Here is a 20,573-nt window from a genome sequence, read left to right as displayed (position 1 = left end):
TCAGCCACTCCAGTTTGTCCTACTTCTTTACCCATTCCACTCCAGTCCATCCTACTTCGTCAGTCGCTCCAGTCTTTGCTACTTCTTCAGCCACTCCAGTCTGTCCTACTTCTTCAGCTGATCCAGTCCATCCTACTTCTTCAGCCACTCCAGTCTGTTCTACTTCTGCAGCCAATCCTGTCAATCCTACTTATTTACCCACTCCAGTCCATCCGAGTTTGTCACCTGCCCTGTGATGCCCTATTTGAGGCAGTAGCGTAGCTTTCAATTGCTGGGCCTCTCCCACAAAAAAATCTTCTGAGGGGACCCAGCATAAACAGTGTTTCCTCCCCCATCCACCCCCCCCTGGCCTGCTCACACCTCACTTCTAGTTAGTTTTGGTTATCTTAAAGGTAGGAGAGGGGCTGGGGAGGGGAACTAGATCATGGTGCCATATAAGTAGTTATGCCACTGGTTCCAGATCTTCATCCTCATCTCTTGTCTGGTCTGTTATTGTTTCCCATTGAGCCTCTATCTCCTTACCTGAAAGACCACCTGCCTTTCAATGCATTGGAGATTTTTGGTTATGGACAGAGGGTAAAAACAGGGTCTCCTGCTATATTTGTATGTGCCATCAACTACCCACTCCTTATGAATACAGCAGGCAATGCTGCTGTCCACTCTGAGACTACAAAGAATTCTGGCTTAAGATGCAAATTGCAAGGTGCAAAATAATGGAAATAATGCCCCTTGTGTACCCTGTGTCTTATAAGTGTTTTATAAATGAGGCTTAAGGGGCTGATTTACAAATATTTAGTAACTATCGACAACAAAACAAATATCATTTTCTAGTTAACACCATTCAGTTTTTAAATGAATAAATTATATTTTTCAGCACTTATTGTATTGCTTACAGGTGCTGTTTATTTTCTCTACATAAAATTCCTAAATAATTATGTTTATTGCAGAGGAAGAGGTATGAACATGACCTTTCCATGGAAACTAAGTAGAAGCAGACACACATACGCCACATGCTTATTGGCTAACATGAATTTCGATGCACTCTGCATGGAAGCACTCACTTGTCTGCAGCACTCGTCTTATTTAGAGCTGAAAACTATACCTGAGCCCACACCGCTCTATATTCAATAGCTGCAGCTCTTGTTTCCCCTACAGTAAATAGACTGTGAACTAGTAGGGCTCCTGCCCAAAAACAAAACTGTGATCTGTTTATATGAATTATGCTGAAGTCAATCTTATTCATTGCTGTCCCATCCCTTCACTCAGCACCTTGATTTTCTATCCCTTTTTCATTTACTATCTATTTGTCCCCATTGTTGCTGGCTACATAACAAGCCTGCTTGGTCTCTCCCCACTAATGCACCAACTTATTTACCCCTTTCATTCTCTTATTGTATGGGCTTCACAATGAGTTGTGGGTGAGTAGTGGGTTTAAAATGCTACTAAATTTTCCCAAAAACTAGGAATGCTTTGTCCTTTATGCATCAATGCTCTTTTGGAATAGACTAATGCTTTAATTAAACCTGTAGCTACAAAGATAGGAAGGGCAGTATTTTAGCTATATATAATCTGACTAGTATGTCACTTTATCACCCTGCAGTGAGAGTGAATGTGATGCTAAGGCCATTACTGATGCTGTGAGATGATAAATCAATAGTATTATATTAGTAGTGTTATTAAGGCAGGCTTCTTTAAGTCATGTGACATCACTAAGCACTGATCGTTACTTGTGACATCACTAAGCACTGATCGTTACTTGTGACATCACTAAGCACTGATTGTTACTTGTGACATCACTAAGCACTGATTGTTACTTGTGACATCACTAAGTGCCATTTATGCTCTATGGATTCCTAGCTTTTGTGTTTTTAACAATGAATGCAGCCAATGTACCAAAACTAGTGATGAACAAATTGTTTTGCCAGGCATGGATTCTGGCAATTTCTGAATTTCGCCATCTGCTAATTTTTTTCGCTATACGCCACCAAAAATCCACCAAGAAAAAAACGCCCATTGACCTTAATGCAGTTGGGCAGAAAAATTGCCAAGACAAAAAAGTCGCTGCAAGATAAACAGCCATTGACTTTAATGCATTTCAAGTGAGAAAAAATTGTTGCGTGCATAAAAATTTGTTGTGCTTAAAAAAAAAATTTGCTGCCCATTGACTTTTTCCGCAGTTTAGTGAATTTTTCGGTGAAGCAAAATGGACACTAATTTGCATCCATATTGGTACATTGCATTCAGTTGCAGGATTTGCACCAAGGCATATTGCATTGTGGGGTTAAGAGGGGCTGTAATCATATAACACCTCCCCAATCTATCACCCCTGACAGCCATGCAAAGCTAGTGCTGATAGCAGTGACTTGGACTCGGCACCAGATACAAGAGAGTCACATACAGCTCTACAGAAAGAAACCTTCTCCCCACCAGGATGCACATTAACCAGAGCGTGTCCTAACAGATCAGAGGACTTGTCCAGACATACTCAGTACTCACCCTCACTATACAGCACTCTGCATTCATTATTAGCCCATCATATGAAAAAGCCATCAGTAACCCATAAACTTAGTGATTTTATAACTAATAATGATCCATAATAACTTACATGACTTAAAGGAGAACTAAAGTTTAAAGAAATAGCCAGAATGTAAAGATCTGTCTCTCCAAAGATGCCCCAGTAGCTCCCCATCTTTTTTTCTGCTGATTCACTGCACATGCTCTGTGCTGCTGTCACTTACTGAGCTTAGGGACCCACTCACAATATACAGTACACATAGAATAGAAATGTCACAATATAAGGCTGATTAGTAATTAATACAGATAATTACTACATGGCAGCACAGAAACCAGTGCAATTAGCATCAGAATTGAATAATCAGCAAACCTGTAGCATCAGCTTATATTACAGCCAGGGAAGGTCATTTTCTGCTGGATAATTAGTGACGAGCCCTAAGCTTAGCTTCTCAACAGCCAATCAGAGCCCACTGAGCATGTGAGTGTCACAGACACTTTCCAAGATGGTGACCCCCTGTGACAAGTTTGAAGTCCTGGATCATTGCTGCTATTGACAAGCTCAAACTTTAGCCTCGTGCAATAAGTTCAGTATAAAATATGGCATTTTTAGCCACATTCATTTTTAGGGGTTAGTTCTCCTTTAAGCCTGCCTAAATAATATGACTACTGTAATACTATTTCTAAATAATACTAAATAGCAGGGCAGCTATATGTAATCTGACTAGTTTGTCACTGTATCACCCTGCAGTGAGAGCGAATCTTAAATTGTTACAAATATAACAAAGTGCACCTGTCAAGTATTCTGGGCTCTGGGCCGAAAGCCAATTAAGTTTTAGCAACTTTGTATCTTTTTCTGGCTGTTCAGTGCTGGAGATCAAAGAGAAAGTCGGGACATTTCAGTAACACACTCGGGACTGCAGTTTGAGCTGTCAAAATCTGGACTGTCCTGCGAAAAATGTTACAGTTGGGAGGTATGCAGATAAGGCTTCCCAGCGACAAAACACATTTCAACACCCTTCCTGGACACTTTCTTGTATGTCAGGAGAACTTTTCCAACACAGTTTTAAAGAAATGACGCATTGATCAATGCAGATGCCACCGTCAATCAGACGACAAGTTTGGGCAGACAAAGGGCATTTGTTAGAGCTCAGCGACAGTGCTGAGCAAGTGGGAACTAGAAGAATTCTGAAAGAAAGTGCCAATGGGCCCATTTGTAAGGACAAAAACAGTCCAGCACTGGCCTCACAATTATCGCTAATCTTCAGCTCCCAGGAGCCTTTTTCAGCAATGGGTTATGAGGTTTTCAGATCAATTAAACAGATATATGTGTTGTACAGCTCTTTCTTAAACTACCAGGTCCAGTTTAGGGTCTGGCCACACGGGCAGATTCGGGGAGATTAGTTGCCAGGCGACAAATCTCCTCTTCTTCGCGGCGACTTATCTCGACGATCTGCATTCCCCTGCCTTCCACCTGCCAAAATAAAAATCGCCTGGGGGCAGGCACACGGAGTGCTTCGTTTTCTGAAGTCGCCCGTACTTGCCTCATGAGGGAACTTTGGGTGACTTCAGAAAACGAAGTGCTCCATGTGCCTGCCCCCAGGCGATTTACATTTTAGCCGGCGTAAGGCAGGGGAAGGCAGATCAGGGAGATTAGTCGCCGCAAAGAAGAGGAGATTTGTTGCCTGGCCACTATTCTCCCTGAATCTGCCCGTGTGGCCAGACCCTTATAGTTATTACTCAAGACCACCGTTCCATTGAGACTGTACCAGAAATTGCAAAATCCATATTCATATCCAATTATAGAACATCTTTAAACTAATGGCACTTGGGTTTCATCCTTTGAAGAGTAGAGGAGAGCAGGACAAACTAAGAGCCATATCCTATAAGAAGTGTAACTTTTATGGGATATAGGGCAGACCCAATGTGCAGGTTCCCATTTGCCATAACTGGTATGTGGCTCTCATTACCCTCCAGTTCATTCTTCAATTATATTTCTCTCCCAGTGTTTATTATTGACTTAATGACATGACCCTAAAGAGGTAGAATCTGAGGTCTCCATCTACAGCGCAGGTATCACAGTTCCCTGTAATCTGCACGTGTCCAATTTCAGAGCAGACCATTAGGGCCTTAGGCCACAGTTAAAATCCATTTAATACGGCCCCTTTTGGCTACAGGAAAGGTAATTTATGGCTCATTAGTCATTTTCACTCTTCATAACTGAGAGCAAACCTAACACCTGGCCTATTAGCATCCTTGAGGCCTGGATTCTGACAACATTGCTGCTAAAACAGATTTACTGATTTTCCGTGGCTTAATAATAATTTTGATGCTTGCAAAGATAATTTATGACTCATCATTTTAATTACCTTTATACAAAAAGTACAGGTTGTAAGGGAAGATGACATTGGCTACCCATCCCAACAACATGGTAGTCAAGTTCTGCAGAGTCAGAGATAGGGATTGCACAGAATCACCAACTTTAGAATTCAGCCAAATACCAAATCCACCACAAAAGATTTGGCCTAAAATTCTGGAGGTATATGACCTTTTATATTTTGATCACAGGTAAACAAGTTAAGGACCACCATATGGGTTTACCTTGATGTGGAATGGTGGCTTATCAACTTTATGATCTTAACTTTGTAACAAAAAAAACCATGTTTTTCTTTTTTAAATACTTGTATATTCATTGAATTATTTAGACATGGGATTATTGTACAGGTATGGGACCTGTTATCCAGAATGCTTGGACCTGGGGTTTTCCGGATAACGGATCTTTCCGTAATTTGGGTCTTCAGAAATACATGTAAACATTAAATAAACCCAATAGGCTGGTTTTGCATCCAATAAGGATTAATTATATCTTAGTTGGGATCAAGTACAAGCTACTGTTTTATTATTACACAGAAAAAGGAAATCATTTTTAAAAAATCGGATTATTTGGATAAAATGGAGTCTATGGGAGGCAGCCGGAGCTTTCTGGATATCGAGTTTCCGGATAAGGGATCCTATACCTGTACTTAAATATGTTTTTATCTGGCCTTATGAGTGCACCCACAACCCTCCTTTTTTGTACTTATAATTCAGGAGTTGGTGCATTGCTTATCTCTGGTTTTTAGAATGGGACTGGGTCTCCTATGGACCACCTGAGAACCAGATTTGCAGGGCAACATACACAACAAATAGAGGTAGATAGTGCTTAATGTTATAGGAATTGTTTAGATCCATGGCTGAGGACCACAAAGGCCAGGGATCACTGGGAGGTCCTGTCATGGTTGGACTGGCCGGTCAGGACACAAGAGAATCTCCTAGTGGGCCAAGGCTATAGTGGAACCTTCTGTAGGATAATTCCTCACACTTCTTTATTACATATACACCATACCCATAAGTATATTTTAATTCTAATAGCCATAAGTGTAGGTCAGATGTCAGATTCTCTGGTGGGCCCTTGTGGTTTAGTCTGACACCGGATCCTGCTGATTTCCAGTATAACCAAAACATGTTCTGTGATTCAGTAGAATTCATTTCCACCTTATCTGATCCTGTGGCACACAGAGCAGATCAAAGTGTTTCTCATTGCACTCTTATTATATGCTTCAAACAATATCAGAAGACTGACGGGATACTAAAGGGCAAAAAGGGAGACGCATAAAGTTGTTTTAAAGCTTTAGACGGAAAAATGCATTGAAATATTTGTGTGCTGTGCAGACCTGCAAGGAGAGAGGTATTTACACCCTGGAGCAGTATATACATTACAGGCAAATGACAGTGCCTGCAATAAACGAGCTGTCCAGCGAGAAACTTTAGTAAAAAAAAAATCAGTGTAACTGACTGATCAATGGGGACAACGTTTTATCAAACTCACAATGGCATTTTAGAAGAAGAGGTAAAGCCACAGGGTATTAGATACCTTCAGTGCTTCTGATTCACCTTTATATATATCGGGCTAATTTATCTGGACTGCAAATAACCTCATTCACCTCTAAGGGGAAAAGAACTCAGAGTTGACTTGAACTGGATACAAGCAAGTGAAAAACTGTCACTACATCCTTAACATACAGTATGCTGCTTGGCTGATAAGCATCTAAGGCACATGCTATACATCTGCCCAGAGACTTTAGAACATTCCGATTCACAGTGTTAAGTTGGACACACATTGTAAGACCTACTCATCTGGTGAGGTTGCCAAGCTAGTGCTCAATTTCCCTATCTTGAGCTAAGCCAAAAAGTAACCAAAGCATTAGAACATTCACTGAATGAGGGCTACCTGAGAATTAGAACCTTCACAAGGCTAGCCCAACATATATCCTAGCAAACATTGGAACATATATATATATATATACCAGCCCATATCAGATGCCACTAGAGCCAACGTTAGAGAAATTGCAACCAAAAGTGAGAAGTGAGCTTATGTGAACCATTTTTTCCCCAGGCCCAGACGTGTTACTGCAAGGCTTGACCATTGTAGTTTTGCGTCTTTTACAGTTTAAAATAGTTATATATTACATGTTTGTGCTGACTGAATGATATATGCAACAGACAAGCAGTAAAACAAATATGTGAACTATCCTCCTCATTTTACAACACTAACATTGTCAAAATCTTGCTATCCATATAATATACCCCTAAAGGCATGGTGCTTACCTTCCCTCATCACTAGACCTCCCATGCGTGAGCTTATGCCTCAGCAGCTGCTCATACCAACCAAACATCTGCTTTCAGCATTCTAAATGTACTTTATCAACTGCTCATTGGTAGCTATGGGTTACTTGAAAAGGAATCTTTAGCCATATCCAGATCTTCTGTATGGAGTCCAAGCAGAGGCCTTGCAACATTTGGGTCTCCACAAAGTATACAGCTACCACTAAGATGGCTCCACGAGTCATTGTGTAAAACTGTAAGCTGCTCACAGGCCCTTGTGATATATTTATTTTATTCCTGAGGTATAGCTTGTGCCTAGCGAACACCAAAACTCTTCATAATCATCTGTCACTACAAGAAGCAACAATCTAGTCTTGACCAGATTAGAGCAGAGAATGAAATGCCATTACATGAGACTACTCAGAAGGAGGTGGCATAGTCATCCATTACTCCTAGATTAGAGGGACAGTTTATAAAACAGATATTAATTAGTAACCAATCAGATTTCAACTTTACTATAGTCCTCATGGGCTGCAACTCAGTTCAGGAACTAATCAAAGTTCTGCTCCTCCATTTAATTTTATTTAATTTTAAGGTTCTCAGGGACTTATCCATCAATAGCAGAAGGTTTGCCAGCACTACTTTATATTAATGATAGGATCCTGCAAAGCCTGTTCAACCCCTGACCCTACTACCCTTTATAAAGCTCAGATTCAGAGCTTTACAAGAGATACAGTTGTATGAAATGCATATTGGCTCCAGCCCCAAGAGCAGGAAAGACACAGGCACTTTTTCTCAGGTGAGTTTTATGGTTTTAGAATGATGCTCTTCCTGTTCTGTAGCCACTAATCATCTTTATGCACATCTGGGATTATTATCTTTCCCAAGGTCTGTACAACAAACACCGTTTCCAAGATAAAGCTGGGAACCCTCCTTCTGATATATACAAGGCTTTGACACCACCTGTATAATTCTGTGGTCTAACATTCCTGCTGCTCATAGGAGGGAGTTGGAACACTAGGCAGGTGCATTACTTTAGGCAGGAGACAGACTGGCAATAAAAAGTAAGAAAGAATTCACAAGAAATTCCCCACTTAAATCATGTGCGATGACACTACTCAGATCAGCTTCTTGGTGAAGGCTTCTTGGTTCTGGGGACACAGGGCCAGCATTCAGTTCAGGACTTGACCAAATCATGGACCTTTAATCAAATGCTAATTGCACAGTGAGACAAATGTTAACATTATGTGACCCCACACTGTCTGTGACAGGGGTGTCCAAAAGGTAGATCGGGATCTACCAGTAGACCTTTAGTTGGTGATCAGTAGATCTCAAGACCGTTGTCTAAATCACCCTCTTATTTCATGATTTTCATTCAGATATTGATTAAGCTAAGTTTACATAACAATATATTTTATCAATATTTAAAAAGTATTTTCAATGGAACAGAATACTAACAATACTTTTATGGATGTAGCTCATAATGGGACAACATCACTAAAAGTAGTCCTCACATTAGTAACTCCTGGTCTATGATAACTGAGCCCCAAGGCTGTCTTCTTTATAGCCTAGTCCCTAAGGTCCATAAAGCATATACATATATATATGGTCATGAAACGCCTTGGTGACTTATAATAGCCTTATGTTTTACAATAGAGGGTACTTTATACAGTTTGCACATTATGCAAAAGCAACTTAGTTTTGTGTTACTGTTCCATTAAGAATTATTGAGCTCATAAGGAATGAACTGTCAGACCTGACAAATTATCAGCAACCAACATCTGGATCCTTTCTCCAAACTCAGCATTTCAGCAGCTGCTCAGTGATGGAGGAGAAATCAATTTATTTCCCTCTATCAGGGGTTTTCAAACAGAAGTAATCTCGTCATTTTTGACCCAAAAAATCTTTGGACTTGGTGCCATGTGCAAGCTCACCGGTGTGTGTATGGTTTATATATCTTCCACTGAACTTGATAAAACCTCTACAATGTGCAAAGTCATCACACTGATCATAAAAATGTCTGCATTTAACTAAATTCTAATTTCCTGGCTCATGTACTACCCAAACTACAAGCACTATGCTCCACCAGTGGGCTGACGGCATTGAAACCTTGACCTTTTTCTTTGTTTGAAGGTCTGGGCACCTTGACCCTAATGCAGATGTCCTGAGAAGCTGAGAAAGGCCTGTAGGAAAAACATTTGTTGAATAAGTCAGTTGTGGCTATTGTTCCTCACTATGACCTCATAGTTGTAAAGCCTGGACATAACTTATGATGCCTTAACAACCGCTCTTTCCAATCTACCTGTCATGGAGAAGAATAAGTAGGCATATTTTTAGTGCGGACTATTCTGCTTGGTATCTCAGGGTTACAGACAATTGAGACAGTGTCAAGCTCTATCTTTTGTTTGGTTGTCTGATAGACTTGACCACTGCTGTGTGTTTTCTATTCTTCTATGTGTTTGTTTTAATTACTTGACTTGCAAAGAGTTGGCCGTCTAACAATTCTGGGTGTTACATTAAGAACAACCATAATGTTGTTGATACATTGAATGTGGATTTGTCATTCCTACTCTAAAGTCTATTCTTGTTCAACTATTTATATGTGAACGTTGTAATAAATTCCTTTACTATATTGGATATCTTCCAGTAGTGATGTCACAAATGTAACACTATAAAACATGATTTATAATTGAAACATCACATATTTTATTATAATGAATAATATAACTGTAATTCCTTATTAAAAATATTTACAATTGTGGCCACTAGAAGAAATGATTTACTTGTCAGTCCATATTAAACCATACTGTTTGCATTTGTGACATCACTTATTTATTACATAGAATACCGTGGCTAAAATTCCTGGAGAAAAAGAAAAGGATTTACAAATATGACTTTTTGTCTTATAAAGACTAATGTAACTGTTTATTCTAAAAACATTTCTTACAATTGTGACATCACCCATTTATTATAAAGATTAATGTAGCTGTCACTCCTTATTAATGAATTATTTACAATTGTGACATTATTTATTATAAGGAAGAATGCAATTTTTATTCCTTATAAAAACACGATTATTTGCAACTGGACACCACTTACAGTATTTATTATAAAGAACAATGAAACTGTTACTTATTATAAAAACATTTTTTTTTTACCATTGTGAAAACTTATTTTATTATAAAGAATCCTGAAACTGTTACGGCTTATACAATATTATTTACAATTGTGACATCACTTAATTTATAATAAAGAATCATGTTACTGTAAATCTGCTGAGGTCTAGTAACCCAAACAGCTGATCAGTAAATACTACCTGCTGATTGGTTGCTCTGGACCTTTTACCTTTCCATGCATTTTATTTACAATTGTGACATCACTTCATTTATAATAAGAAATCATGTTACTGTTAAGCTGCTGAGGTCTAGTAACCATAACAGCTGATCAGTAAATACTACCTGCTGATTGGTTACTCTGGACCTTGCACCTTTATATGCATTTTATTTACAATTGTGACATCACTTAATTTATAATAAGAAATCATGTTACTGTTAAGCTGCTGAGGTCTAGCAACCCAAACAGCTGATCAGTAAATACTACCTGCTGATTGGTTACTCTGGACCTTGCACCTTTATATGCATTTTATTTACAATTGTGACATCACTTAATTTATAATAAGAAATCATGTTACTGTTAAGCTGCTGAGGTCTAGTAACCCAAACAGCTGATCAGTAAATACTACCTTCTGATTGGTTGCTCAGGACCTTGCACCTTTCCATGCATCACAAAACATTAATTGCAATGAGATAAACCACGAGCAGCCAATGACCTGTATTAATTGGGCAGCAAACCCTGCAGGGGGTTTGAAATAGAAACTGTTTACAATAATGGAAACAATTCAAAATAGATAACACTGCATAGGAGACTTGTGCTGATTGATTTGTTCCTGTTAAATGTTACCATTGTAACAGAATTTCTCATGTTAACATTACAACTCTCATGGGAGCCATTCGGCACGCTCTGAATTCTTTCACGGTAACTATACTTTACATATTGGGGAAATCACATGTATTCCGTTGTCCTGGGACTAAAAAGTTTGTTTTTGTTACAAATAGTGTGAAATGTTAAAGGAACAATATACATACTAAAAAGTATTCTTACTAATGCCTACATGTAAAAAAAAATAAATAAAATCAATTGTTTTCACCCCCCAAAAATGCCAATTATTATTATAATGCTAAATGAAGAGTTTGGATGACAGGAAAAGTAATTATTTAGCCAGACTATCTCTCCCAGAGCGAGGAGGATACTATATAATGATTGTTGCTGTCATTTGAGCACCGACAGAGAAAAGTATATAAAATATTACTAAACTATAACTCTCACCAGCCCCAGAGAACAGAGTTATTGTTGGGCACAGGTTGGGCACCCTGGTGTAAATACTAACAGTAGCTACCAGTTGTTTCATAGGCTTCACCATGTTCATATTGCTTTGGTGATTGGGGGCTGAATAACCTTGTTGTAGGGTGCACTGGGGTCCTGCCAGTTACAATGGTTCAAAGTGAAATAGGAAGCCAATAAAACTAAGCAATGACCCCTTCCACTGCCTTGTATGACATTGGTGATCGCAACTGGGAGACCTCTTGGCCATATCCCTATGACTGTTCTTGGAATCACATCGTGAAAAAGGGGCTGACTGCCAAAATTTGCTTTTACGGGGGGCACCCAGGCCTATCAGCACATGCATCAACCCTTTCTCAAGTTTCCCTTTAGGAGCCTTAAATGTTTCTCCTCCGGCAGTGCCTGGCAGTTAAAAGGTTACGATTCTCATGGATCCCCTCATCTCTTTCTCATGGGGGGTTTCTCCAGAGACTGGACACTACCAACGCCCCTCCATCCTACCCGCCCATCTAATGCGACTGGTGGGGTTGAGAATTCTAGGCAATGAGCCAGCGCTTAAACAGGGCCCCATTGGAATGGGGGAGAATAAAGGAATAGGACTGGGGAGAAAATGAGTATAGACAGAAAGAAAGAAAAGATGGAATAATCCCGCAGGGTGACAGAGAGAGGCAGGGCAAGAATTTGGAGGGGAAATAGAAGAACAAGGGAAAGACAACATGGAGTTGGTTATGTTACAGAGGAGAATGTCTGCCTCTTTCTCCTGCACCTCTGCAAGGGACACATATTTGGTTATTTGCCCAGGTACCACCGACAATGTGATCATGGGAAAAGCCCCTTTGCATCACCCTTCTCCGTATTGAAAACAAATATTTAAAAAAAATATATGTGATGTAACATACTCTGTTTGTAAAATCCTCATTACAGAAATCAATCTTGTTCATGGATGTAATTTAGTGCAAAAGCTGCGCTGGGCGTGGAGGTGACTGTGAGTTCTCTGCTGCTTGTGTGGCTCTGCTAATTGATTCCTGTGGTGCAAGGAGGGATTAGAACTGAGCGGCACATGTCATTGCCACTATACTGCATTTGTTATCAGAATTTCAGCATAATTGCGCTGACAACATTTGGGTGCAATAGTAAGTATTTGGAAGACATATGAGTGTATCACATCAGACCCTTCAATTGCACAGGAATACACAGAAGCTGTAAGAAAATAAGCTTAGTGCTCTGGGCAGAGAGAACTCACACATATATACTTGGTAGTTATAAATGGGAAATACTACAGGGATACTAATAAGCACACAAAACTAGGCACATCTGTTCACTATATGCGATTTGTCCCACACACACCAATTTTGCACCTAGAGCTGCTCCTGGAAAATGAGGGCCACTGAAGGGCACATTCACTTAACTAGACACAGTTGAGCAAACTGCCACTTGCAATTGCCATGTTTTTTTTTACCCCACAAAGTAGCATTTATTCCTGTCCTAGAATTATAGCAGAATGGTGGACACCAACAGGTGATTCTCTTGATGCAATTGTCCCAATACCCGCCATAGTTGCATTAAAAATAAACACAAGTGCGTGTGCTCTTTGTTGTACAGTTGTGCAGTCTGCCTGGTGTCATATCCGGCGGGAGTGACATCTGCACCTGATTCTTTAGGCACAAGTGTTCCAAGAGTGAAGGAAACCTTGGAGCTGCTGCCTAGTCAAAAGGTGGAGGCAGGATCCCCCTACTAGTGATGTGGGGGTCAAGAAAAACGCCTGCATCCGACCATAACCCATGCCCACCTGCACCCTGCTTCCCCCTCTATTTATAGACCTGCGCTCAACCCTAATCAGCCTGTGACCTGCAAGTGGTGTGCTGAGGTCGGTCCGAACCCTTCCGACTTGCGGTCCCACAGGTATCAGGCCGGCCCCCACATCATTATCCCATACAAACACAAGTCAGTGCACCAGTGCCTAATTAGAGTGCAGTATATCTGTGTGTGTACATGACAAGTGCAGTATATCTGTGTGTACATGACAAGTGCAGTATATCTGTGTGTGTACATGACAACTTGTGCTCAGCCTTTGCCTACCGGTCCTGCAGCCTCAGGGGCCCTCACACCTTCTCCCGGGCCCCCAGCCGCAACCCGCACCTCCCTCCCTCTTGCGCGTGGGTACACAAGTGTAACTTTTCTGCATGTGTGCAGGGTGTGCTTGTTCTTGTATAAATACCTTTGTGTCTGTGTAAGTGTTTATGGGTTTTAGTCTGGGTGAATGTGGTTCTTATATGCTTTGTGGTTCTTGCTTTGGTCATGCATACGTATATAGTAGTGCTTATGCATGTGTGCAGGGGTCCTCGTGTTTGTGTGTGTATGTGTGCCACATATGGTTAGATTACTTTCCAATTATGAGCTAAATCCTCTCCCCAAGATGACATTTCTTATAATTATAATTCCCACACCAAACGAAGTGGCAGAACAAGAAAGTACATATAATTGCTATGTCTCTATTCACATTTATAGTTAGTTGTACAGTAATCCCTTGTTCTGCAGCACATTTTTTCCCCTTTCTCATGAAAACCCTGTATATACAATTATTTTGAAATATGAAATCTAATAATAAACTGTTTTGTAGGCAACATTTACTCACTGGCAACCCTTACTAATGTCAATGCATCTGGCAGATTAAATGATTAATGCATGAAACACTGGTCATTTTGTTATACATGCCCTACATAACACCTCCTATTGCTCCATATAACCCTCCCTATAACTCCTCCTATTGCTCCATATAACCCTCCCTATAACTCCTCCTATTGCTCCATATATCCCTCCCTATAACTCCTCCTATTGCTCCATATAACCCTCCCTATAACTCCTCCTATTGCTCCATATAACCCCTCCCTATAACTCCTCCTATTGCTCCATATAACCCTCCCTATAACTCCTCCTATTGCTCCATATAACCCTCCCTATAACTCCTCCTATTGCTCCATATAACCCTCCCTATAACTCCTCCTATTGCTCCATATAACCCCTCCCTATAACTCCTCCTATTGCTCCATATAACCCTCCCTATAACTCCTCCTATTGCTCCATATAACCCCTCCCTATAACTCCTCCTATTGCTCCATATAACCCTCCCTATAAACTCCTCCTATTGCTCCATATAACCCCTCCCTATAACTCCTCCTATTGCTCCATATAACCCTCCCTATAACTCCTCCTATTGCTCCATATAACCCCTCCCTATAACTCCTCCTATTGCTCCATATAACCCTCCCTATAACTCCTCCTATTGCTCCATATAACCCCTCCCTATAACTCCTCCTATTGCTCCATATAACCCTCCCTATAACTCCTCCTATTGCTCCATATAACCCTCCCTATAACTCCTCCTATTGCTCCATATAACCCTCCCTATAACTCCTCCTATTGCTCCATATAACTCCTCCTTATAACTCCTCCTATTGCTCCATATAACCCTCCTATAACTCCTCCTATTGCTCCATATAACCCTCCCTATAACTCCTCCTATTGCTCCATATAACCCTCCCTCTAACTCCTCCTATTGCTCCATATAACCCTCCCTATAACTCCTCCTATTGCTCCATATAACCCTCCCTATAACTCCTCCTATTGCTCCATATAACCCTCCCTATAACTCCTCCTATTGCTCCATATAACCCTCCCTATAACTCCTCCTATTGCTCCATATAACCCTCCTATAACTCCTCCTATTGCTCCATATAACCTCCTATAACTCCTCCTATTGCTCCATATAACCCTCCCTATAACTCCTCCTATTGCTCCATATAACCCTCCCTATAACTCCTCCTATTGCTCCATATAACCCTCCCTATAACTCCTCCTATTGCTCCATATAACTCCTCCCTATAACTCCTCCTATTGCTCCATATAACCCTCCCTATAACTCCTCCTATTGCTCCATATAACCCTCCCTATAACTCCTCCTATTGCTCCATATAACCCTCCCTATAACTCCTCCTATTGCTCCATATAACCCTCCCTATAACTCCTCCTATTGTTCCATATAACCCTCCCTATAACTCCTCCTATTGCTCCCTATAACCCTCCCTATAACTCCTCCTATTGCTCCATATAACTCCTACTACAGTATATCAGTATAAATGTCATTATATCAGTATGATGATCATAGACTGTTGCTATGTGGGCCTCTATTTTTTATCCTTATTCCTTTTTTTACCCTTCTATACTTATCTTTCCTGTGACAAATCACTCCCACAAAACTGTATATGACAGTTGTGTTACTTTATCTGTTCTCCTGTTCTTAGAGAGAGAGAGAGCACTAGGAGCAGGAGAAGATTAGGTACCCATCAATTCCTTCTCTTCCCTTTCCTTTCTCTGCACAGCCTCACCCTAGTGTATATACAGATTCTCCATCCATACACACACACACCTGGTAGTATATCTGGGGATCTTTTCACTCCTGCAAAACATTAGATAGCAGTCCCCCCCACACACACACTTGTGCCAAACACTATAAGATCCGCTCGTTTGGCGACATTGTCAAACAAGCAAAACTTTTCCCCAATATGCCACTAACGTCAGGGCTATATTGGGGGTAATGAACAATCGGATTATGACGAGCGCAATGGGCTCCGACGGGTCGGTCAGGAGAAAAATCAAACCTTCCCGATCTATATCATGTCCAGATATCGATTGGAAAGACCCTTCGGAAGCCTCCATACATGGGCAGATTAGCTGTCAGACTGGTCTAAACGACCGATATCGGCAGCTTTATCTGCACTTGTATGTCCACCTTTACACTAGGCTGCTTTCTAGACCTTGACTAATATCAAGACTGCAGGGTGTATCAGTAAAATTGAATATACTCAACAATAAAATCCTTATAAATCCACACCCACAGGTACATCACATAACACGTAAACTGGAGCCACTGGATAATATATTTACTGCATAGTTAATTACAGGGCAATGAGGTCCTTGTGTAGAAGAGCTTAAATTCTATTAACAAATCCAATATGCTAATACACTCAGAAGCCAGAGGAGAAAGTAATATGAGCTCTGTCTGTGCATTAATATCTCTATGTACTGGCCATCAACATCTCTATGTATTGGGCATGGACTGATCTGAACCCAAGGCTGCAGAGATTAAATTACAACCAACTTGCAGAGACTAAGGTAGCAATAACTTGCAAAGTCAAAGGTAGAACCAATTCGCAGAGACTAAGGTAGAACCAACTTGCAGGGACTAAGGTAGAACCAACTTGCAGAGATTACGGTAGAGCCAACTTGCAGGGACTAAAGTAGAACTAATTTGCAGGGACTAAGGTAGAGCCAACTTGCAGGGACTACGGTAGAGCCAACTTGCAGGGACTAAGATAGAGCCAACTTGCAGAGACTAAGGCAGAACCAACTTGCAGAGACTAAGGTAGAACCAACTTGCAGGGACTAAGGTAGAACCAACTTGCAGGGACTAAGGTAGAACCAACTTGCAGGGACTAAGGTAGAACCAACTTGCAGGGACTAAGGTAGAACCAACTTGCAGGGACTAAGGTAGAACCAACTTGCAGGGACTAAGGCAGAACCAACTTGCAGAGACTAAGGTAGAATCAACTTGCAGAGACTAAGGTAGAACCAACTTGCAGAGACTAAGGTAGAACCAACTTGCAGAGACTAAGGTAGAACCAACTTGCAGGGACTAAGGCAGAAACAACTTGCAGAGACTAAGGTAGAACCAACTTGCAGAGACTAAGGTAGAACCAACTTGCAGGGACTAAGGCAGAAACAACTTGCAGAGACTAAGGTAGAGCCAACTTGCAGGGACTAAGGTAGAACCAACTTGCAGAGACTAAGGTAGAACCAACTTGCAGGGACTAAGGTAGAACCAACTTGCAGAGACTAAGGTAGAACCAACTGGCAGGGACTAAGGTAGAACCAATTTGCAGGGACTAAGGTAGAACCAACTTGCAGGGACTAAGGTAGAACCAACTGGCAGGGACTAAGGTAGAACCAACTTGCAGGGACTAAGGTAGAACCAACTTGCAGGGACTAAGGTAGAACCAACTTGCAGGGACTAAGGTAGAACCAACTGGCAGGGACTAAGGTAGAACCAACTTGCAGGGACTAAGGTAGAACCAACTTGCAGGGACTAAGGTAGAACCAACTTGCAGGGACTAAGGTAGAACCAACTTGCAGGGACTAATGCACAAAGTCAGAAGAAGAAGTGTGGCTGTACCTGTTCTTACTGTGTGAAGCTCTTGCAGAAATAGCAGAAATAAAGAGGCTTTCCACCAATCCAGTGATAAAATCCACCTTGCCATAGTGCAGAATGTATCTGTAGAACACACAGCATGTAGGGCGAGCGTCCCTGAATCCCACCGTTATGTGTCCATGTGTGTGGAATGATGAGAGGGAAGGAGAGCGGTGCTGTTCTGTCGCTGGGCTATGTCACTGGGATCAGCTTTCTCCCTGTAAGTGCTGTCTGGCTGTGTGTCCTCCTATTCTGTCTGTCCCTCCCTCCCACCCTCTCTGTCTTTCTTTTCTCCCCCTCCCTTAACTTTTTCTCCTCTATTCATCTCATACAGACCGCCTCTCCCCTCTGCTTCTGTTTCTTCCCCACACCCCTTGCTACTCTCTCTGGGTGTCCCTCTCCACTTCTCTGTATTTATGCCTATTATTTGCCTAGTCATCTTCTGGCTGAAATCCTGTGTATGATCAATCATCTATCTATCTATCTATCTATCTATCTATCTATCTATCTATCTATCTATCTATCTATCTCTCTCTCTCTCTCTCTCTCTCTCTCTCTCTCTCTCTCTCTCTCTCTCTCTATCTATCATCTATCTATCTATCTATCTATCTATCCATCCATCCATCCATCTATCTATCTATCTATCTATCTATCATCTATCTATCATCTATCTATCTATCTGTCTGTCTATCTATCTATCCATCCATCCATCCATCCATCCATCCATCCATCTATCTATCTATCTATCTATCTATCTATCTATCTATCTATCTATCTATCTATCTATCTATCATCTATCAATCTATCTATCATCTATCTATCTATCTATCTATCTATCTATCTATCTATCTATCGATCTATCTATCTATCTTCTCTACTCTCTATATTCTGTACCCTCCACTATAACTTTCTTTTGTCTCATCCTTCATTGTTGTCTGTTTCTGTTTCCTTTTCTCTAATTTTGTCTCAATATTATACTCTCATACTCCCTTGTTCTCTCTTTCGCTCGCCCTCTCACCCCATTCCTATATTTCTTTATGTCTTCTTTGCCCTATTTCATTCAGACACTCTCACTCTTCTGCTACAGGACATTACATCTTCAGTCCACCTGTTTCTCAATGATCAGTTTTGCTTCATTCTTATTTTTTCAAAATTGTCCATGTTTCCTATTCTGTCCACAATTAGTCCATTTCAGATTACTTTTCATCATGACATGTCATCCTTATCCTTATTCTTATATCCTTATCCTTATTCTCCCTCCTACTCAAGTCTGCCAGTCCCATTCTCTGTATCCCAGTTTCCCCCAATCACCATCCTGTTTCATTCCATTGCTGTGACCACTACCACTCTTTTTTCTCTTCACTCTCTTCAATTCATTACTTCAACCATTAAGATCTCTCTTCTGTTCTTCCTCCAGAACCCTCAGCCTCTCCTCTATCCCATAACACATATAGACCATCTAATCCCAGTCCTCTACCCTTCACTTCAGCCATCTCCAATTCCCCATCCATAACCCAAACCAACTCTGTTCCTAATATCCATCTTGGCTTTCTTCCACCATTCATCTTCAGCTCTCAGTCTGACCCCTTCTCTCCCTTCCCATTTTCTCTTGCAGTCTCCATCATTAATTTCTTTAATATCTTTTATATCTTTCCTACCCCCATTTATCCTTCAATTTCCTGACTTTAATGCTCATCCTTTCCCTATATTTTCTACAAACCTCACTTATGTCTACTGTCATCCAGTTCTGTCTCCACTGGTTTCCTTGAAATATGGTATCCATCTTTTTTATTTAGTTAAAGCTCCTATTCACCTGCTTCTTGATTTACATGTCACAGTTTTTTATCTTCCATTGTGAATATATATATATATATAATTATACATACATACATATAAGTAATTGTAGTACTGCCTTGCCTTCTTTTTAATACCCAACATCTTCCCTTTATACCAGAATCCCTTGATTTCTTGTACCACCAATTTACCTGTGCCTTCTACTACCATCCCTAGATCTTGTCTCTGTAGATTGTGCAAAGTATCAACAAGCCTTGCTCTGTCATCTTTTCTCTTTTGCGCCTTGCTCTTACCCAACTTAACAAATCTTAGCAGCCTCCTGCCTTTTCTTTTATGACACTTGTCTGATTCCAGCCCACCAGATCTAAAAACACTTGAGATTTTCCTACCTCTCAGTTACCCACATCGTGTGCCAATCAGCTCGGCTGGCACGAGGACCTGACTGTCCAGATTTTCAGAATAGCAATGAACCTGTATCTCTTTGTAATTCTATAACCTGTCCCGCTTGTTAGAAACCATGACTGTAATATTACAAATGATGTGGTTTAGAATACGATAGATGTATTCCTAATTGCAGTCACTGAATTTTGCTATAACCCATTTTAAATATTTTCACTTTTATCATGTCTGCTCCATTATTTATTCTAATTCTTCTATTTTCCATGTGCCCTCATTTCTTCATCACTTCTTAATATCCCTCTATTACTGCTAATATCCTTACAATCATGGTAAAGGCCCATTATCATTTTTATTATAATACACTCCATTCTATAATATATAGAATCTGTTAATGGAAAGAGCTGGGGCAGGGCTAACTGATTACTCAACATCAGTAACCAAGTAAATAATGAAGTATAGTAATTAGTCGGGTTAACATGAATTTTTCTATGAATGCACAGTAAAGCCGACTGGCTCAAGCATGAAGCCTTATTTATGTGTATAGACATGTAGCCTGAATTATCCCAAAGAGATATTTTAG

The 20,573-nt window shown here is 40.6% G+C and overlaps 1 protein-coding gene across 2 annotated transcripts in view; it reads right to left on the bottom strand.

The window, feature by feature from the left end:
• col5a3.S (collagen type V alpha 3 S homeolog) overlaps positions 1 to 18,061 on the bottom strand; it is a 110,834-nt gene extending 92,773 nt beyond the window's left edge. For both annotated transcript variants that reach the window (XM_018256276.2, XM_018256277.2), the window contains exon 1: positions 17,786 to 18,061. In XM_018256276.2, the coding sequence (XP_018111765.1) occupies positions 17,786 to 17,870 (85 nt within the window). In that variant the 5' untranslated portion in view covers positions 17,871 to 18,061. The remainder of the gene's footprint in view (positions 1 to 17,785) is intronic.
• Between the last annotated feature and the right edge of the window lie 2,512 nt (positions 18,062 to 20,573).

Source organism: Xenopus laevis, chromosome 3S (assembly GCF_017654675.1).
Source record: "Xenopus laevis strain J_2021 chromosome 3S, Xenopus_laevis_v10.1, whole genome shotgun sequence".
NCBI classification, from domain to species: domain Eukaryota; kingdom Metazoa; phylum Chordata; class Amphibia; order Anura; family Pipidae; genus Xenopus; species Xenopus laevis.
The sequence above is the reverse complement of the archived record's forward strand: the minus strand, read 5'-3'. Positions and strand labels throughout refer to the sequence as shown.